Here is a 20,442-nt window from a genome sequence, read left to right as displayed (position 1 = left end):
GGCCAGAGCATCCAGTGTGCGCTTTGAACGCCCCTCCCCCCAAGAGCGAAACAAACGCACTCTGGCACCCCAGAGTGTATTTACAAATGCACTCACAGTTTGAGTTGTGCAAGTCTGGGCATGGTACTTGACTTGAGGCTCACAAGTGGCTTCCACCCCTGCCTGAAGCACTCTTCCCATCTACTGTACATGTCTACATGAGTGTTGTCAGAACGTAATTACTCTCTCATGACCTCATACATCTATTTATGAAGGTAAAGCAATTGGTTGATCTATTAGTCTCCCCAGAGTTTCAATCTGTGGTTGTTTGAGTTCAGCACAAGGGATTTTCAAATGGCTTAAGGTCACTTATGTTGGATACATATTTACACTGACTGCCGAATAATGATGGATATTGTGCATTAGATCTATCTCGAATTGCACACACACACACACACACACACACACACACACACACACACACACACACACACACACACCTCTTTACTTGTACAGTATATGTATATTGTACAGTATGTCAGTAACAGCACTGACTTTAGGTGGTCAGTTCATTATGTTTTGAGGATGCTATTGACGCTGTAGCTCATGTCCTTCTTGCAGTAGGCTACATGACTTCAACACTGACACATGTTTCCTGTATAGTCACAGTCTCTCTCCAACACCTCCAACATGGGCAGCCAAAGAAAAGACAGCTTCCTCTGGGGAAAAGGTCAGGTTTTTACATTTTACAGTCCATTTTGCAATTTAACATCCCTAATTAGGCTATATTATCTGGGGATTAACACCATGAACAATACATGAGTGTCTTTATGTAAGATGATGAAGTGTTCAAGTGTCAGTAGACAATGGGGGTTTGACTTGTTGCTGTGAATATCTTACTTGAGAAATGAAAATGAAATACACTAATAAGAAAGTGTACTGATATAGTACCTGTCTTCACAATAGATATTCACTACAGTCTACAGTGACTATTGTGCTTTCAGTCTCTTTACCTTGACCTATTTACACTGTGGTATAAAGTCAGCAGTGTTCAACGGATTCAAATGGTTTGTTTTGATCACTTTTACCACAGTGATGAATGTTATTCACTTTATTGTAGCATCACCTGACTTTATAGAGACATATTGTTGTCAAATAGCCTTTATATACCTCAAGTTCTCATTACTGACTATCAAGTAACGTTCAGAGGTGTTGCTCACAGTATAGTGTTCAACAATCTAATTGCCAAGATAGATGGAGTTTGGTGATGTTGTATTATCTAGTTAATGTTGTATTGTCTAGTTATAATGTTGTATTGTCTAGTTATAATGTTGTATTGTCTAGTTAATGTTGTATTGTCTAGTTATAATGTTGTATTGAATAGTTATAATGTTGTATTGTCTAGTTATAATGTTGTATTGTCTAGTTAATGTTGTATTGTCTAGTTATAATGTTGTATTGTCTAGTTATAATGTTGTATTGTCTAGTTATAATGTTGGATTGTCTAGTTATAATGTTGTATTATCTAGTTAATGTTGTATTATCTAGTTAATGTTGTATTGTCTAGTTATAATGTTGTATTGTCTAGTTAATGTTGTATTGTCTAGTTATAATGTTGTATTGTCTAGTTATAATGTTGTATTTTCTAGTTATAATGTTGTATTATCTAGTTCATGTTGTATTGTCTAGTTATAATGTTGTATTATCTAGTTAATGTTGTATTGTGTAATTATAATGTTGTTTTGTCTAGTTATAATGTTGTATTGTCTAGTTATAATGTTGTATTGTGTAATTATAATGTTGTTTTGTCTAGTTATAATGTTGTATTGTCTAGTTATAATGTTGTATTGTGTAATTATAATGTTGTTTTGTCTAGTTAAAATGTTGTATTATCTAGTTAATGTTGTATTGTCTAGTTATAATGTTGTATTATCTAGTTAATGTTGTATTGTCTAGTTAATGTTGTATTTTCTAGTTATAATGTTGTATTATCTAGTTAATGTTGTATTGTCTAGTTAATGTTGTATTTTCTAGTTATAATGTTGTATTATCTAGTTAATGTTGTATTGTCTAGTTAATGTTGTATTGTCTAGTTACAATGTTGTATTGTCTAGTTATAATGTTGTGTTGTCTAGTTATAATGTTGTATTGTCTAGTTATAATGTTGTATTGTCTAGTTAATGTTGTATTGTCTAGTTATAATGTTGTATTATCTAGTTAATGTTGTATTGTCTAGTTACAATGTTGTATTGTCTAGTTATAATGTTGTATTGTCTAGTTATAATGTTGTATTGTCTAGTTAATGTTGTGTTGTCTAGTTATAATGTTGTGTTGTCTAGTTATAATGTTGTATTGTCTAGTTATAATGTTGTATTGTCTAGTTATAATGTTGTATTGTCTAGTTAATGTTGTATTGTCTAGTTATAATGTTGTATTGTCTAGTTAATGTTGTATTGTCTAGTTACAATGTTGTATTATCTAGTTAATGTTGTATTGTCTAGTTATAATGTTGTATTGTCTAGTTATAATGTTGTGTTGTCTAGTTATAATGTTGTATTGTCTAGTTATAATGTTGTATTGTCTAGTTATAATGTTGTATTGTCTAGTTATATGTTGTGTTGTCTAGTTTAATGTTGTATTGTCTAGTTATAATGTTGTGTGTTTGTCTAGTTATAATGTTTATAGTTAATGTTGTATTGTCTAGTTATAATGTTGTATTGTCTAGTTATAATGTTGTATTGTTGTCTAGTTATAATGTTGTATTGTCTAGTTATAATGTATTGTCTAGTATTGTCTAGTTATAATGTTGTATTGTCTAGTTATAATGTTGTATTGTCTAGTTATAATGTTGTATTGTCTAGTTACAATGTTGTATTGTCTAGTTATAATGTTGTATAATGTTGTATTGTCTAGTTACAATGTTGTATTCTAGTTATAATGTTGTTATATTGTCTAGTTACAATGTTGTATTGTCTAGTTATAATGTTGTATTGTCTAGTTATAATGTTGTATTGTCTAGTTATAATGTTGTATTGTCTAGTTATGTTGTGTTGTCTAGTTATAATGTTGTATTGTCTAGTTATAATGTTGTATTGTCTAGTTGTTGTCTAGTTATAATGTTGTTATAATGTTGTTGTCTAGTTAATGTTGTATTGTCTAGTTATAATGTTGTGTTGTTAGTTATAATTGTCTAGTTATAATGTTGTATTATCTAGTTAATGTTGTATTGTCTAGTTATAATGTTGTAGTTATATTGTCTAGTTATAATGTTGTATTGTCTAGTTATAATGTTGTGTTGTCTAGTTATAATGTTGTGTTGTCTAGTTATAATGTTGTATTGTCTAGTTATAATGTTGTGTTGTCTAGTTAATGTTGTATTGTCTAGTTATAATGTTGTGTTGTCTAGTTATAATGTTGTATTGTCTAGTTATAATGTTGTGTTGTCTAGTTAATGTTGTATTGTCTAGTTATAATGTTGTATTGTCTAGTTATAATGTTGTGTTGTCTAGTTATAATGTTGTATTGTCTAGTTATAATGTTGTGTTGTCTAGTTAATGTTGTATTGTCTAGTTAATGTTGTGTTGTCTAGTTATAATGTTGTATTGTCTAGTTAATGTTGTGTTGTCTAGTTATAATGCTGTGTTGTCTAGTTATAATGTTGTGTTGTCTAGTTATAATGTTGTATTGTCTAGTTATAATGTTGTGTTGTCTAGTTATAATGCTGTGTTGTCTAGTTATAATGCTGTGTTGTCTAGTTATAATGTTGTATTGTCTAGTTATAATGTTGTATTGTCTAGTTATAATGTTGTGTTGTCTAGTTATAATGTTGTATTGTCTAGTTATAATGTTGTGTTGTCTAGTTATAATGTTGTATTGTCTAGTTACAATGTTGTATTGTCTAGTTATAATGTTGTGTTGTCTAGTTATAATGCTGTGTTGTCTAGTTATAATGTTGTATTGTCTAGTTAATGTTGTATTATCTAGTTAATGTTGTATTGTCTAGTTAATGTTGTATTGTCTAGTTACAATGTTGTATTGTCTAGTTATAATGTTGTGTTGTCTAGTTATAATGTTGTATTGTCTAGTTATAATGTTGTATTATCTAGTTAATGTTGTATTGTCTAGTTATAATGTTGTGTTGTCTAGTTATAATGTTGTGTTGTCTAGTTATAATGTTGTATTGTCTAGTTAATGTTGTATTATCTAGTTAATGTTGTATTGTCTAGTTACAATGTTGTATTGTCTAGTTATAATGTTGTGTTGTCTAGTTATAATGTTGTATTGTCTAGTTATAATGTTGTATTATCTAGTTAATGTTGTATTGTCTAGTTATAATGTTGTGTTGTCTAGTTATAATGTTGTGTTGTCTAGTTATAATGTTGTGTTGTCTAGTTATAATGTTGTGTTGTCTAGTTATAATGTTGTGTTGTCTAGTTATAATGTTGTATTGTCTAGTTATAATGTTGTGTTGTCTAGTTAATGTTGTATTATCTAGTTATAATGTTGTGTTGTCTATGTTGTATTGTCTAGTTAATGTTGTATTGTCTAGTTATAATGTTGTGTTGTCTAGTTATAATGTTGTATTGTCTAGTTATAATGTTGTATTATAATGTTGTATTGTCTAGTTATAATGTTGTTTTGTCTAGTTATAATGTTGTATTGTCTAGTTATAATGTTGTTTTGTCTAGTTATAATGTTGTATTGTCTAGTTATAATGTTGTATTGTCTAATTATAATGTTGTATTGTCTAGTTTAATGTTGTTGTATTGTCTAGTTATAATTTTGTATTGTCTAGTTATAATGTTGTATTATCTAGTTAATGTTGTAAGTGTTGTAAGAGCGTCTGCTAAATGACTTAAATGTAAATGTAAATTATATTTTCTAGTTATAATGTTGTATTATCTAGTTATGTTGTATTGTCTAGTTAATGTTGTATTGTCTAGTTATAATGTTGTATTATGTCTAGTTATAATGTTGTATTGTCTAGTTATAATGTTGTATTGTCTAGTTATAATGTTGTATTGTCTAGTTATAATGTTGTATTGTCTAGTTATAATGTTGTATTGTCTAGTTATAATGTTATATTGTCTAGTTATAATGTTGTGTTGTCTAGTTATAATGTTGTATTGTCTAGTTATAATGTTGTGTTGTCTAGTTATAATGTTGTATTGTCTAGTTATAATGTTGTTAATGTTGTGTTGTCTAGTTATAATGTTGTATTGTCTAGTTATAATTGTGTTGTCTAGTTATAATGTTGTATTGTCTAGTTATAATGTTGTATTGTCTAGTTTAATGTTGTATTGTCTAGTTATAATGTTGTATTGTCTAGTTATAATGTTGTATTGTCTAGTTATAATGTTGTGTTGTCTAGTTATAATGTTGTATTGTCTAGTTATAATGTTGTATTGTCTAGTTAATGTTGTATTGTCTAGTTACAATGTTGTATTGTCTAGTTATAATGTTGTGTTGTCTAGTTATAATGTTGTATTGTCTAGTTATAATGTTGTATTATCTAGTTAATGTTGTATTGTCTAGTTATAATGTTGTGTTGTCTAGTTATAATGTTGTATTGTCTAGTTATAATGTTGTGTTGTCTAGTTATAATGTTGTATTGTCTAGTTATAATGTTGTTGTATTGTCTAGTTATAATGTTGTATTGTCTAGTTATAATGTTGTGTTGTCTAGTTATAATGTTGTATTGTCTAGTTATAATGTTGTATTATCTAGTTAATGTTGTATTGTCTAGTTATAATGTTGTGTTGTCTAGTTATAATGTTGTGTTGTCTAGTTATAATGTTGTGTTGTCTAGTTATAATGTTGTGTTGTCTAGTTATAATGTTGTGTTGTCTAGTTATAATGTTGTATTGTCTAGTTATAATGTTGGATTGTCTAGTTATAATGTTGTATTATCTAGTTAATGTTGTATTATCTAGTTAATGTTGTATTGTCTAGTTATAATGTTGTATTGTCTAGTTAATGTTGTATTGTCTAGTTATAATGTTGTATTGTCTAGTTATAATGTTGTATTTTCTAGTTATAATGTTGTATTATCTAGTTCATGTTGTATTGTCTAGTTATAATGTTGTTTTGTCTAGTTATAATGTTGTATTGTGTAATTATAATGTTGTTTTGTCTAGTTATAATGTTGTATTGTCTAGTTATAATGTTGTATTGTGTAATTATAATGTTGTTTTGTCTAGTTAAAATGTTGTATTATCTAGTTAATGTTGTATTGTCTAGTTATAATTTTGTATTGTCTAGTTATAATGTTGTATTATCTAGTTAATGTTGTAAGTCGCTCTGGATAAGAGCGTCTGCTAAATGACTTAAATGTAAATGTAAATGTATTGTCTAGTTAATGTTGTATTTTCTAGTTATAATGTTGTATTATCTAGTTAATGTTGTATTGTCTAGTTAATGTTGTATTTTCTAGTTATAATGTTGTATTATCTAGTTAATGTTGTATTATCTAGTTAATGTTGTATTGTCTAGTTAATGTTGTATTGTCTAGTTACAATGTTGTATTGTCTAGTTATAATGTTGTGTTGTCTAGTTATAATGTTGTATTATCTAGTTAATGTTGTATTGTCTAGTTACAATGTTGTATTGTCTAGTTATAATGTTGTGTTGTCTAGTTATAATGTTGTATTGTCTAGTTATAATGTTGTATTGTCTAGTTAATGTTGTATTGTCTAGTTATAATGTTGTATTATCTAGTTAATGTTGTATTGTCTAGTTACAATGTTGTATTGTCTAGTTATAATGTTGTGTTGTCTAGTTATAATGTTGTGTTGTCTAGTTATAATGTTGTATTGTCTAGTTATAATGTTGTATTGTCTAGTTAATGTTGTGTTGTCTAGTTATAATGTTGTGTTGTCTAGTTATAATGTTGTATTGTCTAGTTATAATGTTGTGTTGTCTAGTTATAATGTTGTATTGTCTAGTTATAATGTTGTGTTGTCTAGTTATAATGTTGTATTGTCTAGTTATAATGTTGTATTGTCTAGTTATAATGTTGTATTGTCTAGTTATAATGTTGTATTGTCTAGTTATAATGTTGTATTGTCTAGTTAATGTTGTATTGTCTAGTTACAATGTTGTATTATCTAGTTAATGTTGTATTGTCTAGTTACAATGTTGTATTCTCTAGTTATAATGTTGTATTGTCTAGTTATAATGTTGTATTGTCTAGTTATAATGTTGTATTGTCTAGTTAATGTTGTATTGTCTAGTTAATGTTGTATTATCTAGTTAATGTTGTATTGTCTAGTTATAATGTTGTGTTGTCTAGTTACAATGTTGTATTGTCTAGTTATAATGTTGTATTATCTAGTTAATGTTGTATTGTCTAGTTATAATGTTGTGTTGTCTAGTTACAATGTTGTATTGTCTAGTTATAATGTTGTATTGTCTAGTTAATGTTGTGTTGTCTAGTTATAATGTTGTATTATCTAGTTATAATGTTGTGTTGTCTAGTTATAATGTTGTATTGTCTAGTTATAATGTTGTGTTGTCTAGTTATAATGTTGTATTGTCTAGTTATAATGTTGTATTGTCTAGTTATAATGTTGTATTGTCTAGTTATAATGTTGTGTTGTCTAGTTAATGTTGTGTTGTCTAGTTAATGTTGTGTTGTCTAGTTATAATGTTGTATTATCTAGTTCATGTTGTATTGTCTAGTTATAATGTTGTATTGTCTAGTTATAATGTTGTATTGTCTAGTTAATGTTGTATTGTCTAGTTAATGTTGTATTGTCTAGTTATAATGTTGTATTGTCTAGTTATAATGTTGTGTTGTCTAGTTATAATGTTGTATTGTCTAGTTATAATGTTGTATTGTCTAGTTATAATGTTGTATTGTCTAGTTATAACCTGAAAAGGGAGTAATGAATATCCCTCATCTAAAAACCGTGAGAAGCTGTTATGAGGACAAGACTAGAGCAGATCACTTACTAATGGACATTACTGGGGCTCATTCTATAAAAAGCTGAAGTTCAGCAGTTATATTTAGCTAGTGCTGAGAAGTGCAGTATGTTGAGTTACTGTATGCTAGAGTTGGTGTGAGGGTGGTTGTCAAGGCACATCTCTGACACCTTTGATATGTTCAGTGTATACAGGAAGATGTCTCAATTAGGTCTCAGGGGTTTTGTCCGACTGCTTCATTTATGCATTGGATGATAATGATGGTTTCATCTGTATGTTTGTTTTTGTGTGTATAATCAATTATACAGCTTCCACAATGTTTAGCTCAATGGAGAGGCAGGAGATAGACACCATGAAGTTTCATAAGAGTGACCTATTAGATGACATTCAGGTACAGTAAATCATCCTCTCAACCAGGGCTCTTTTTTGTACAGTCAAAATGCTTTCTGAAACTGCATTTTGCCAGAATAAAACGAACTGTATTGTGACATTACCTACAACAGTTATTACATTCACAAAAGCCTCCCTCAAAAGTTACAACATCTCAGAAACATCCAGTTTTATGTGTAGACTGACCTTGTACCTCTGTATGTGCCAAGGGCTTGAGTCAGCTATGGCTAAAATACCACATGTTATCATCTCATCCCTTTGACATCATTTCCCCTTGTGTAGAAGCTAAGGTTGGAGATTGACAGCGTCATGACGGAAATCCACAACATTGAGACGGACGAGGAGAAGTAAGTTAGAGCTTGCACAATGGCTCATTCGGATAGGTTACCATTGACCAGTAGGCCTCTTCCTCTATGGGAGAGTTAGCTACAGTAACACTTGGCAGTGTGTCGTAGCTTCTTTTGAATCTATCACAGCACAAACACCAGATCAACAATACTCCCTGACATCCATCTTGACAAAGAGGCCCCTCTCACATCTCTGACGTCCTATCCCTCCCTAAGAAAGAAAGGTATGGAGGCATAGCCGCGGGAAGTAGTGATGCAACCCTGCCCATAAGTGGGCTCTGGGGGTGTTGCATTCAAGAACAAGAACAAATTCTGCCCCCATCTGTAAGGCCCCTCTGTATATGTGTGTTTCCTGTTTCTTCACTAGCAGCTACAGGAATGTGGTAAAACTCTTATATGTCAGCAGCATGAAACACTGAGACATGTTCCAGGCAGGACAACCCCAGCTTCCTTTAATTGTCTCACTCTCACTGTGTCATCTCTTATGCAGTGGACACTAGTATAACGCCCGTGGGTAAAAGTGGTGTCATTAACCTTTGTCAATATTAACCTTTGTCAAAATATTCTGTTTTGTCTTTGTCTCTCTTCAGCAAAAATGTTGTGAGAAACAAGAGGTTCTTATGTGGGAAAAAGAAATTCAACATGGACCATAAAAAGGTGAGCTCATTTCACACACTGTAATTAGAGCCCTTAGTTTTTCCTGGTGAGGTTCTCTGGTAAGACAAAGTCATAACATTACTCAATATGGAATACACTAAACACAAATACATACGGATCAGATATGTACCGAAATGTGAAGTGCTTCAATTATAGAATTTAAGTAGTAATGATCTGTATAGTTATCACATCTCTACTGAAGGAGGCTTGCCACAGCTAGAAGTTTAAATAGTTAACTGCAAGATGACAGAACAAATAATCTGACACAAACGAATGAATGCTGAGCGAGTGACGTGACTTATGTGCAGAAGTGCAACTGTGCGGAGGCAGAGAGAGGGGGAGAGAAAATGAGAGAGAACCACATCCTGTTCCGTGAAGAGGAGCGGAGGCGCACACTCCTGCTCAAACCACAAACAGCCCTCCTTTCCTCTCATCTAACGAGAGGCCAAAGCCATAATATAAAGTCCCCCTGGCCTGTATGACCACCCTGGAGACACGCCTGGCCTGTATGACCACCCTGGAGACAAACCTGGCCTGTATGACCACCCTGGAGACAAGCCTGGCCTGTATGACCACCCTGGAGACAAGCCTGGCCCGTATGACCACCCTGGAGAAAAGCCTATATGACCACCCTGGAGAAAAACCTGACCTGTATGACCACCCTGGAGAAAAACCTGACCTGTATGACCACCCTGGAGAAAAGCCTGGCCTGTATGACCACCCTGGAGACAAGTCTGGCCTGTATGACCACCCTGGAGAAAAGTCTGGCCTGTATGACCACCCTGGAGAAAAGTCTGGCCTGTATGACCACCCTGGAGACAAGCCTGTATGACCACCCTGGAGAAAAGTCTGGCCTGTATGACCACCCTGGAGACAAGTCTGGCCTGTATGACCACCCTGGAGACAAGTCTGGCCTGTATGACCACCCTGGAGACAAGCCTGTATGACCACCCTGGAGAAAAGCCTGACCTGTATGACCACCCTGGAGAAAATCCTGGCCTGTATGACCACCCTGGAGACAAGCCTGTATGACCACCCTGGAGAAAAGCCTGACCTGTATGACCACCCTGGAGAAAAGTCTGGCATATATGACCACCCTGGAGAAAAGCCTCCGTCAATCACTCCTGAGTTCCATCAATCACTCCTGGGCTGCAGCCACCTATCCGGACCCGTTTTACTGCCTACGCGGAGCCCCACCGGGCCTTCACAACTGGACTGCCGACGTTATCTACCCGAAGGAGTTATCCGGCTGGCTCCTCCGTCGCGACGTTACCTGAACGCCCATCTGCGGCCTGCTAACTGTTAGCTGTCTTATCGGCTGCTATCTGAATAGACAATCGGACAATTTATTTATTTATTTTTATTATTATTATGTTTTCTTCTTGGGCCTCTATAACTATATCTATTGTTTTTATTTTTGTTGTTGTGTGATTTGGATTAATCCCCTCTACCACACGTAACCCCACTAATCTACTGACGGAACGCAAGAGGTGGCTAATAACAGACCTCCATCCTATGCTAGCTTGCTACCGATGGCCTGGCTAGCTGTCTAAATCGCCGTGACCCCCAACCAACCTCTCCACTCGACTAAGCATGCCTCTCCTTAATGTCAATATGCCTTGTCTATTGCTGTTCTGGTTAGTGTTTATTGTCTTATTTCACTGTAGAGCCTCTAGTCCTGCTCACTATACCTTATCCAACCTATTAGTTCCACCACCCACACATGCAATGACATCTCCTGGTTTCAATGATGTTTCTAGAGACAATATCTCTCTCTTCATCACTCAATACCTAGGTTTACATTCACATCCTACCATACCTTTGTCTGTACATTATACCTTGATGCTATTTTATCGCCCCCAGAAACCTCCTTTTACTCTCTGTTCCAGAAGTTCTAGACGACCAATTCTTATTGCTTTTAGCCGCACCCTTATTCTACTCCTCCTATGTTCCTCTGGCGATGTAGAGGTGAATCCAGGCCCTGCAGTGCCTAGCTCCACTCCTATTCCCCAGGCGCTCTCTTTTGACGACTTTTGTAACCGTAATAGCCTTGGTTTCATGCATGTTAACATTAGAAGCCTCCTCCCTAAGTTTGTTCTATTCACTGCTTTAGCACACTCTGCCAACCCGGATGTTCTAGCTGTGTCTGAATCCTGGCTTAGGAAGACCACCAAACATTTTCAGACAAGATAGAACTGCCAAAGGGGGTGGTGTTGCAATCTACTGCAAAGATAGCCTGCAGAGTTATGTCCTACTATCCAGGTCTGGCTTCCTATTTCGCAACAAAGCATCCTTCACTCATGCTGCCAAACATACCCTTGTAAAACTGACCATCCTACCAATCCTCGACTTTGGCGATGTCATTTACAAAATAGCCTCCAATACCCTACTCAACAAATTGGATGCAGTCTATCACAGTGCAATCCGTTTTGTCACCAAAGCCCCATATACTACCCACCATTGCGACCTGTACGCTCTCGTTGGCTGGCCCTCGCTTCATACTCGTCGCCAAACCCACTGGCTCCATGTCATCTACCTAGGTAAAGTCCCCCCTTATCTCAGCTCGCTGGTCACCATAGCATCTCCCACCTGTAGCACACGCTCCAGCAGGTATATCTCTCTAGTCACCCCCAAAACCAATTCTGTCTTTGGCCGCCTCTCCTTCCAGTTCTCTGCTGCCAATGACTGGAACAAACTACAAAAATCTCTGAAACTGGAAACACTTATCTCCCTCACTAGCTTTAAGCACCAACTGTCAGAGCAGCTCACAGATTACTGCACCTGTACATAGCCCACCTATAATTTAGCCCAAACAACTACCTCTTTCCCAACTGTATTTAATTCATTTATTTATTTTGCTCCTTTGCACCCCATTATTTTTATTTCTACTTTGCACATTCTTCCATTGCAAAACTACCATTCCAGTGTTTTACTTGTTATATTGTATTTACTTTGCCACCATGGCCTTTTTTGCCTTTACCTCCCTTCTCACCTCATTGACTGTATGTTTGTTTTACTCCATGTGTAACTCTGTGTTGTTGTATCTGTCGAACTGCTTTGCTTTATCTTGGCCAGGTCGCAATTGTAAATGAGAACTTGTTCTCAACTTTCCTACCTGGTTAAATAAAGGTGAAATATGACCACCCTGGAGAAAAGCCTGACCTGTATGACCACCCTGGAGAAAAGCCTGGCCTGTATGACCACCCTGGAGACAAGCCTGGCCTGTATAACCACCCTGGAGAAAAGCCTGGCATGTATGACTACCCTGGAGACAAGCCTGGCATATATGACCACCCTGGAGAAAAACCTGACCTGTATGACCACCCTGGAGACAAGCCTGGCCTGTATAACCACCCTGGAGAAAAGCCTGGCATGTATGACCACCCTGGAGACAAGCCTGGCATATATGACCACCCTGGAGAAAAACCTGACCTGTATGACCACCCTGGAGAAAAGCCTGTCCTGTATGACCACCCTGGAGAAAAGCCTATGTTTGTGTGCAGAGGCTAGAGATCCAGTCAAGCAGATCATTGTTTTCTTTAGCCGGAAGCTCCGCATTGTTTAGATATAAGAAGATATATTACTTCCGGTGGCTCTCTCAGAATGGCAGACAATGCATACAGAATATTTCATATGTGCATGACCAGTACTGCACATCACAGTGCTTTGGACCTCATTATGATTTCTGCAATTTTTTAATTCCACATACATGTATGCGTTAATGCATTCATATCTTCCAAGTTCATTGACTTGTCATGGCCTCTTCCCCCAGGGTATTCAGTACCTGGTTGACAATGACCTGTTGGAGTGGACAGCAGAGGCAGTGGCTGAGTTCCTATACAAAGAGGAAGGACTGAACAAGACAGCCATTGGGAACTTTTTAGGAGAGAGGTACACAATGCTTCTGAACATGACCAGGATAATGATGGCTTTGTTGATGGGGATAATGATGACTGTCATAACCACTCATTATCACTGATTTGACTCTTGTTTGTGTTCATGCAGGGAGGAAATGCACCTTCAAACTCTGAAAGCCTTTGTAGAACTACACGAGTTCTCCGACCTGAATCTGGTGCAGGCACTGAGGTTAGTGTTGCACTACACTGGTGTATCTCTTACACTCATACATGAATATATTCTCATTATTATATTCATTTCCACAGTCAATCCTGTCTGATCCCTGTCTGTTCCTTGGCTCATCCCTGTAGGCAGTTCCTGTGGAGTTTCCGTCTCCCTGGAGAAGCCCAGAAGATTGATAGGATGATGGAGGCATTCGCTACACGCTACTGTGACTGTAATGCAGGGGTCTTCCAGTCAACAGGTACTGTACAGTACTGTAGTGCACAGGAACCAGCCTCCTCTACCATGCTGCTGACTCCCTACACTGACAGATCAGCAAGACAGATGGGGAGGGGGTTGAGGAGTACATTTTGAGGCATATTCAAATCATTTCACAAAGGTGATGCTGATTAAGGATGCAAATACATATCATTGACCAAACAGTAAGGAAATGTGTGGGTGTTTCAACAAACAGACACCTGCTACATCCTGTCCTTTGCCGTCATCATGCTGAACACCAGTCTCCATAACCCCAACGTGAAGGACAAGCCCACTCTGGAGCGCTTCTTCAGTATGAACAGAGGCATCAACAACGGGGGTGACCTGCCCAACGACCTGCTCATGGTGAGGCTTCAGGGGTCAGAGGTCAGGAGTTAACTCCACTCTCAGAATGTGACCCCTATTTGGTTGTTGTTGTCTGTAGCTGTAGTTACAGTAACTCTCATCTACTACCTCATTAAATCCAGAAACTCTATGAGAGCATTCGGAACGAGCCGTTCAAAATTCCAGAGGATGATGGGAACGACCTCACACACACCTTCTTCAACCCAGACAGAGAGGGTTGGCTACTCAAAATGGGTGAGATGATTAGCAATATAACTAGCTGAGGGAATTGTCTTATAATTGTGCCATTCCCAAGCATTAAAAATAAGCTTACCACAGAATGATCTGATTTCCTTTATGGAGCTTGTTGGATGTAGAGTTTTATGATGAAACGTTTTATTTGTGTAATGAAATGTAAACTTTTCCTCTCTGCAGGAGGAAGGGTGAAAACATGGAAGAGGCGGTGGTTTATTTTGACAGACAGCTGTCTGTACTACTTTGAGTACACCACAGTGAGTATGCTATACCCCCAACTTTGTCATAGGGTTTGCCAGTAATGTAATTTAGGATAAAAGATGGTAGTAGTTACTGCTAAGTGATAGTTCTTGACCAAAGCAACTCTCTCTCCTCCTCCCTCAGGATAAAGACCCCATAGGGATCATTCCCCTTGAGAACCTCTGTGTAAGAGAGATAGAAGACTCTACCAAACAGGTACAGGGTATTCCACTGACTGTATACTTCTTTCTAAGGTTTATGGCAGTGCCACCTGTTCTATGGTGTTTCAGTCTCATAGTCTGTGCAGAAGTCACATTTACAGAAGCTACTCTCTTAGCTGTCACGGCACTGTATGACTCATAGCCTCCGTATGAGAAAGGAAGGTTTTAACTGAAAGATTAGGAGTAATTAGACCAATATACTATGGGATCATTTCCTTTAAAAAAAAGAAGTTATTACCAGTAATTTGGCTTGGGCAGGTGTTTTGTGAACATTTGTATGCATGTGTGTGCTTCATTGTGAGCAGTACTGTCTAGAGATCTACAACCCCAGAGGGCAGAAGATCAAGGCGTGCAAGACAGAGAACGGAGGCAGGGTGGTGGAGGGGAAACACCAGTCCTACAGGATGAGTGCAGCCACAGCAGATGAGAGAGATGACTGGATAGGCTCCATCAGGTCAGACACCTCAACCCTGGCTTAACACATACCTGTACTACACGCCATACACTTCACACATGACATCCCAAATGACAGTAGGACACAACTGGCAATCAATAGGATAAAGTGAACTTGATGATTATCATTTGGACACTTGTCTTATTCTTCTCTCTATCTTTCCCTCAGAGCAAGTATCACCAAGGATCCCTTCTATGACCTGGTGTCATTGCGCAAGAGGAAAGTCATCAACAACAACAATGCTTCACAGGACTGAGACATCAGACATGATATAAAGCATCATGGGAATTGAGCCCGGTAATGATCTGTAGAGGTCCCTCTCCGTAGCAGAAATGCTTGGAAATGATAGACTGGTTCAAGTACATAGACATGGCGCTTAACGTTACAGTGCTTTACAGTACAGCATTAGTGCAATACTGTAACTCAGAATGAAAAAAGATCATTGTGACCTGTGCGTGGTTTAAAGCTGTCAAACCAGAAACTCCCCATACCTCATACTGTAGGTCTAATTTTATGGTTGAAGTTAAGAGTCACTCAGTCTGTTCAATTACTAATAGAAAGTGATTCCTGTTAATATTTCTTAGAAATAAGAATTCAAAAGTATGTGGGAGAGAGTTGCAAACCAAAATAAGTGTGTAGCACTGTAAGAATAATGCATCATTCTATAAGGACAGATTTGAACATGTAATGTATAACGCAAAGTTACTAAAATGTAGTTGTATATAGTTCTAGTTGATTCTGTACCATGAGCATAGAACAAAGGAACTATCAGGTAAGCATTACGGAAATGCTCCACCTTTTCACCTTGCACCAGGCTCAGCGATTTCAGTTCCTAGTAAGCCTCTGTACTACGAGCCTTTTCCTCTCCTAAGCCTATAGAATTCCTGTTACGTGGACACAAAACTTCAACACGGATTCAGTGTTGCGAAGTTCTTCCATTGTCTTAGAGGCATTGTATAAATATTTTTTGAAATATGTATGGATTTATTTTTCAACTCCTAACATACGTATTTTGTAAATACTGTATTATAATAGAAAGTTATTTTGCACATTGCCTTTAAAGTACAGACAGTGATAATACACACGTGCATGCCTTAGTACATGCCTTAACAATGTTGAATTGTCACGCCCTGACCTTAGTTATCTTTTGTCCTTAGTTATCTGACCTTAGTTATCTTTTCTTTATTATTTTGGTTAGGTCAGGTTGTGTCGAGGGTGGTATGTGTGTTTTCTTGTCTAGGGTTTTTGTACATCTATTGGGTTTTGGTTTGTCTAGGTAAATGTAGGTCTATGGTGGCCTGAATTGGTTCCCAATCAGAGGCAGCTGTTTATTGTTGTCTCTGATTGGGGATCCTATTTTGGTTGCCATTTTGGTTTTGTGGGTTATTGTCTGTGTAGTTGCATGTCAGCATTCGTGTGTATAGCTTCACGTTATGACAAAATTGACATGAATAAATAATACATGCATATTTTATTATAAATATGTGTGTACTTTCACAACAGATGACAGATAGTAGCAGATTATAATGACATCAAACGGGCCTAAAAAGCGGGGCTGAAGACCTTTCTCTTCAGGAGGGCTCTATGTTGATAGCGGTGCTCATTGGTTTCATTGTCCCTTGTGGCGTCAGCTGTGTTCTTTGTGTCAGTTTCCCTGTCCATTTTATATTTATTCTGTATAATGAAATGCACTTTACAAATGTAATACACCTTATTATCATAAATATCTTAGATATATACTGAACAAAAATATAAACGCAACATATAAAGTGATCGCAGACAAGTTCAAAATGTTCTACATTTTTATTTTCGCAAATTTGTTTACATCCCTGTTAGTGGGCGTTTCTTCTTTGCCAAGATAATCCATCCACCTGACAGGTGGGGCATATCAAGAAGCAGATTAAACAGCATGATCATTACACAGGTGAATCTTGTGCTGCGGACAATTAAAGGCCACTCTAAAATATGTTACACAACACAATGCCACAGATGTTTCAAGTTTTGAGGGAGCGTGCAATTGGCATGCTGACTGCAGGAATGTCCACCAGAGCTGTTGCCAGAGAATTTAATGCTTGTTTCTCTACCATAAGCCGCCTCCAATGTCGTTTTAGAGATTTTGGCAGTACGTCCAACCGGCCTCACAACCACAGACCACGTGTAACCATGCCAGACCAGGACCTTCACCTGCGGGATCGTCTGCGACCAGCCACAGCTGATTAAACTATGGGTTTGCACAACCAAATAATTTCTGCACGAACTGTCAGAAACTATCTTAAGGTAGCTCATCTGCATGCTCGTCATCCTCACCAGGGTCTTGACCTGACTGCAGTTTGGCATCTTAACCAACTTCAGTGGTAAATGCTCACCTTCGATGGCCACTGGCACGCTGGAGAAGTGTGCTCTTCACAGATGGTTTCAACTGTACTGGGGAGATGGCAGACAGTATGTATGGCGTCGTGTGGGTACAGAGCCCCATGGTGGCAGTGGGTTTATGGTATGGGCAGGCATAAGCTACAGACAACGAACACGATTGCATTTTTATAAATGTCAATTTGAATGCACAGAGATACCGTGACGAGATCCTGAGGCCCATTGTCGTGCCATTCATCCGCCGCCATCACCTCATGTTTCAACAGCATAATGCACGGCCACATGTTGCTAGGATCTGTATACAACTCCTGGAAGCTGAAAATGTCCCTGTTCTTCCATGACCTGCATACTAACCAGACATGTCACCCATTGAGCATGAGTTTGGGACGCTCTGGATTGACGGGTCCAACAGCGTGATCCAGTTCCCATTAATATCCATCAATTTAGCACAGCAGAGGAGTGCGACAACATTCCACAGGCCACAATCAACAGCTTTAAAAACTCTATGCGACAGAGTTTTGTCATGCTGCATGAGGCAAATGGTGGTCACACCAGATTTGAGGGTTTTCTGATACACACCCTTACCTTTTCTGAAAGGTATCTGTGACTGACAGATGCGTATCTGCATTCCCAAGCATGTGAAATCCATAGATTAGAGCGTAATGAATTTATTTAAATTGACTGATTTACTTTTATGAACTGTAATTCAGTAAAATCTTTGAAATTGTTGCATGTTTCGTTTATATTTTTGTTCAGTGTAAAATCTAATTAAGTACAGTTTTAAACCATTTTTATTATTTAGTGATACAAATTTAATCAACCTGATATTGTTCAACACAAATAAGGAAAAACACAATGATATTATCGAAGAAAACACTATTTGAATTTCTAAAATACCCAGTAGATGGTGCCAGATTATAATCTGTTGTTGGTTTTCAGTTTTCAATACTAGGTGTCAGAGTTTAATAACCAGTCATCCATATGCTTTATGTCTCCCATGACATGGGAAAATATATTTTAGCAACCCAAATGCACAGCTCCTAATGAAGAAACATTGAATCATGTCAATGTTAATGCGTTTTATTTTTTGCATCATGTGATGAAAGATGCATCACACCGGCTGTATTTCTCTATTTTGAAAGTTATACATCTTAAAACATTTTGGGACTATATCAGCAATGGACTAATGAACCAAATAACTAAATATTGTTTTTGGGTAGAGTTTTCCTTTAAGTACTGTATTTCTACTGTGAAATGAGGCCTGCATCTGTGGTACGAAAAAAACAAGCATCCTTCCTGTGCACATCAGTTCCTGTGTGCATGTGTGTCTGTCATAGGGCTGTGGTTCTGCTCTGAGGTCACTATAGCTCTTATGCAGATATGAGAGACAAAACATACAGGGAGGAGAGAGTTGATGCAGGGAGTGATACACTTACCCTCCCCACGTGTGACAGCAACATCCATGAAGAGGGCTACTGTAATATACACAGTATGTATATGTTTTAAGTCCTCTCTCACTCACAGTTAAATATACAGTACTGTATGTCCACACACAATATGCAGTACACCGTTTGAGTGAAGGTACAGTAAGCTTAGGCTACAATCTTATGAAACCTTTCCCTAAAGCTTTACAGGCAAGAGTGAACCAAAGAAATGTCTATATGCTTTTTGTAAAACTGAATTCTCGCATAAATTTATCTTCAAACAAGGGTGGGAATAAAAACACTGATGCACCCAGAGAGAGAGAATAAAAACACTGATGCACCCAGAGAGAGAGAATAAAAACACTGATGCACCCAGAGAGAGAGAATAAAAACACTGATGCACCCAGAGAGAGAATAAAAACACTGATGCACCCAGAGAGAGAGAATAAAATCACTGATGCACCCAGAGAGAGAGAATAAAAACACTGATGCACCCAGAGAGAGAATAAAAACACTGATGCACCCAGAGAGAGAATAAAAACACTGATGCACCCAGAGAGAGAATAAAAACACTGATGCACCCAGAGAGAGAGAATGAAAACACTGATGCACCCAGAGAGAATAAAATCACTGATGCACCCAGAGAGAGAGAATAAAAACACTGATGCACCCAGAGAGAGAATAAAAACACTGATGCACCCAGAGAGAGAATAAAAACACTGATGCACCCAGAGAGAGAGAATAAAAATACTGATGCTCCCAGAGAGAGAGAATGAAAACACTGATGCACCCAGAGAGAGAATAAAAACACTGATGCACCCAGAGAGAATAAAAACACTGATGCTCCCAGAGAGAGAGAATGAAAACACTGATGCACCCAGAGAGAGAATAAAAACACTGATGCACCCAGAGAGAGAGAATGAAAACACTGATGCACCCAGAGAGAGAGAATAAAATCACTGATGCACCCAGAGAGAGAGAATAAAAACACTGATGCTCCCAGAGAGAGAGAATGAAAACACTGATGCACCCAGAGAGAGAATAAAAACACTGATGCACCCAGAGAGAGAGAATAAAAACACTGATGCACCCAGAGAGAGAGAATAAAAACACTGATGCACCCAGAGAGAGAGAATAAAAACACTGATGCACCCAGAGAGAGAATAAAAACACTGATGCACCCAGAGAGAGAATAAAAACACTGATGCACCCAGAGAGAGAATAAAAACACTGATGCACCCAGAGAGAGAGAATAAAATCACTGATGCACCCAGAGAGAGAATAAAAACACTGATGCACCCAGAGAGAGAGAAAAAAAACAGCTATCAACTGCACTTATTATACCGGCAGCCAAAACATGTGTATACCCACCCAAACCATATCTACAACTAGCAGAGTTATGATTAATCGGAGCTCATGCATATTTATCCATTTCTTCTACAAATCTACAGATAAGATAGTGGCAGGAAATGTTATCTAAAGGTTGCGCAAGAAAAATATGATCATGTCCAAAAACAAAA

General features: G+C 37.0%; 1 protein-coding gene across 1 annotated transcript; it reads left to right on the top strand.

Annotated features, from left to right (window-relative positions):
• Nucleotides 1-600: 600 nt before the first annotated feature.
• On the top strand, nt 601-16,630 carry LOC115104320 (cytohesin-3-like). The gene is made up of 13 exons (XM_065006666.1): nt 601-709; nt 8,211-8,293; nt 8,575-8,639; nt 9,230-9,296; nt 13,069-13,187; nt 13,302-13,382; nt 13,505-13,617; nt 13,831-13,979; nt 14,102-14,213; nt 14,394-14,470; nt 14,598-14,669; nt 14,980-15,128; nt 15,297-16,630. Exons 1-13 carry the CDS (start codon nt 670-672, stop codon nt 15,382-15,384), a joined length of 1,215 nt encoding a protein of 404 aa, XP_064862738.1. The 5' UTR covers nt 601-669; the 3' UTR covers nt 15,385-16,630.
• Nucleotides 16,631-20,442: the final 3,812 nt, after the last annotated feature.

The sequence above is a fragment of the Oncorhynchus nerka genome, linkage group LG21 (assembly GCF_034236695.1).
Source record: "Oncorhynchus nerka isolate Pitt River linkage group LG21, Oner_Uvic_2.0, whole genome shotgun sequence".
Classification (NCBI taxonomy): domain Eukaryota; kingdom Metazoa; phylum Chordata; class Actinopteri; order Salmoniformes; family Salmonidae; genus Oncorhynchus; species Oncorhynchus nerka.
Note: the sequence above shows the minus strand (reverse complement) of the source record. Positions and strands in the feature narration are given on the sequence as shown.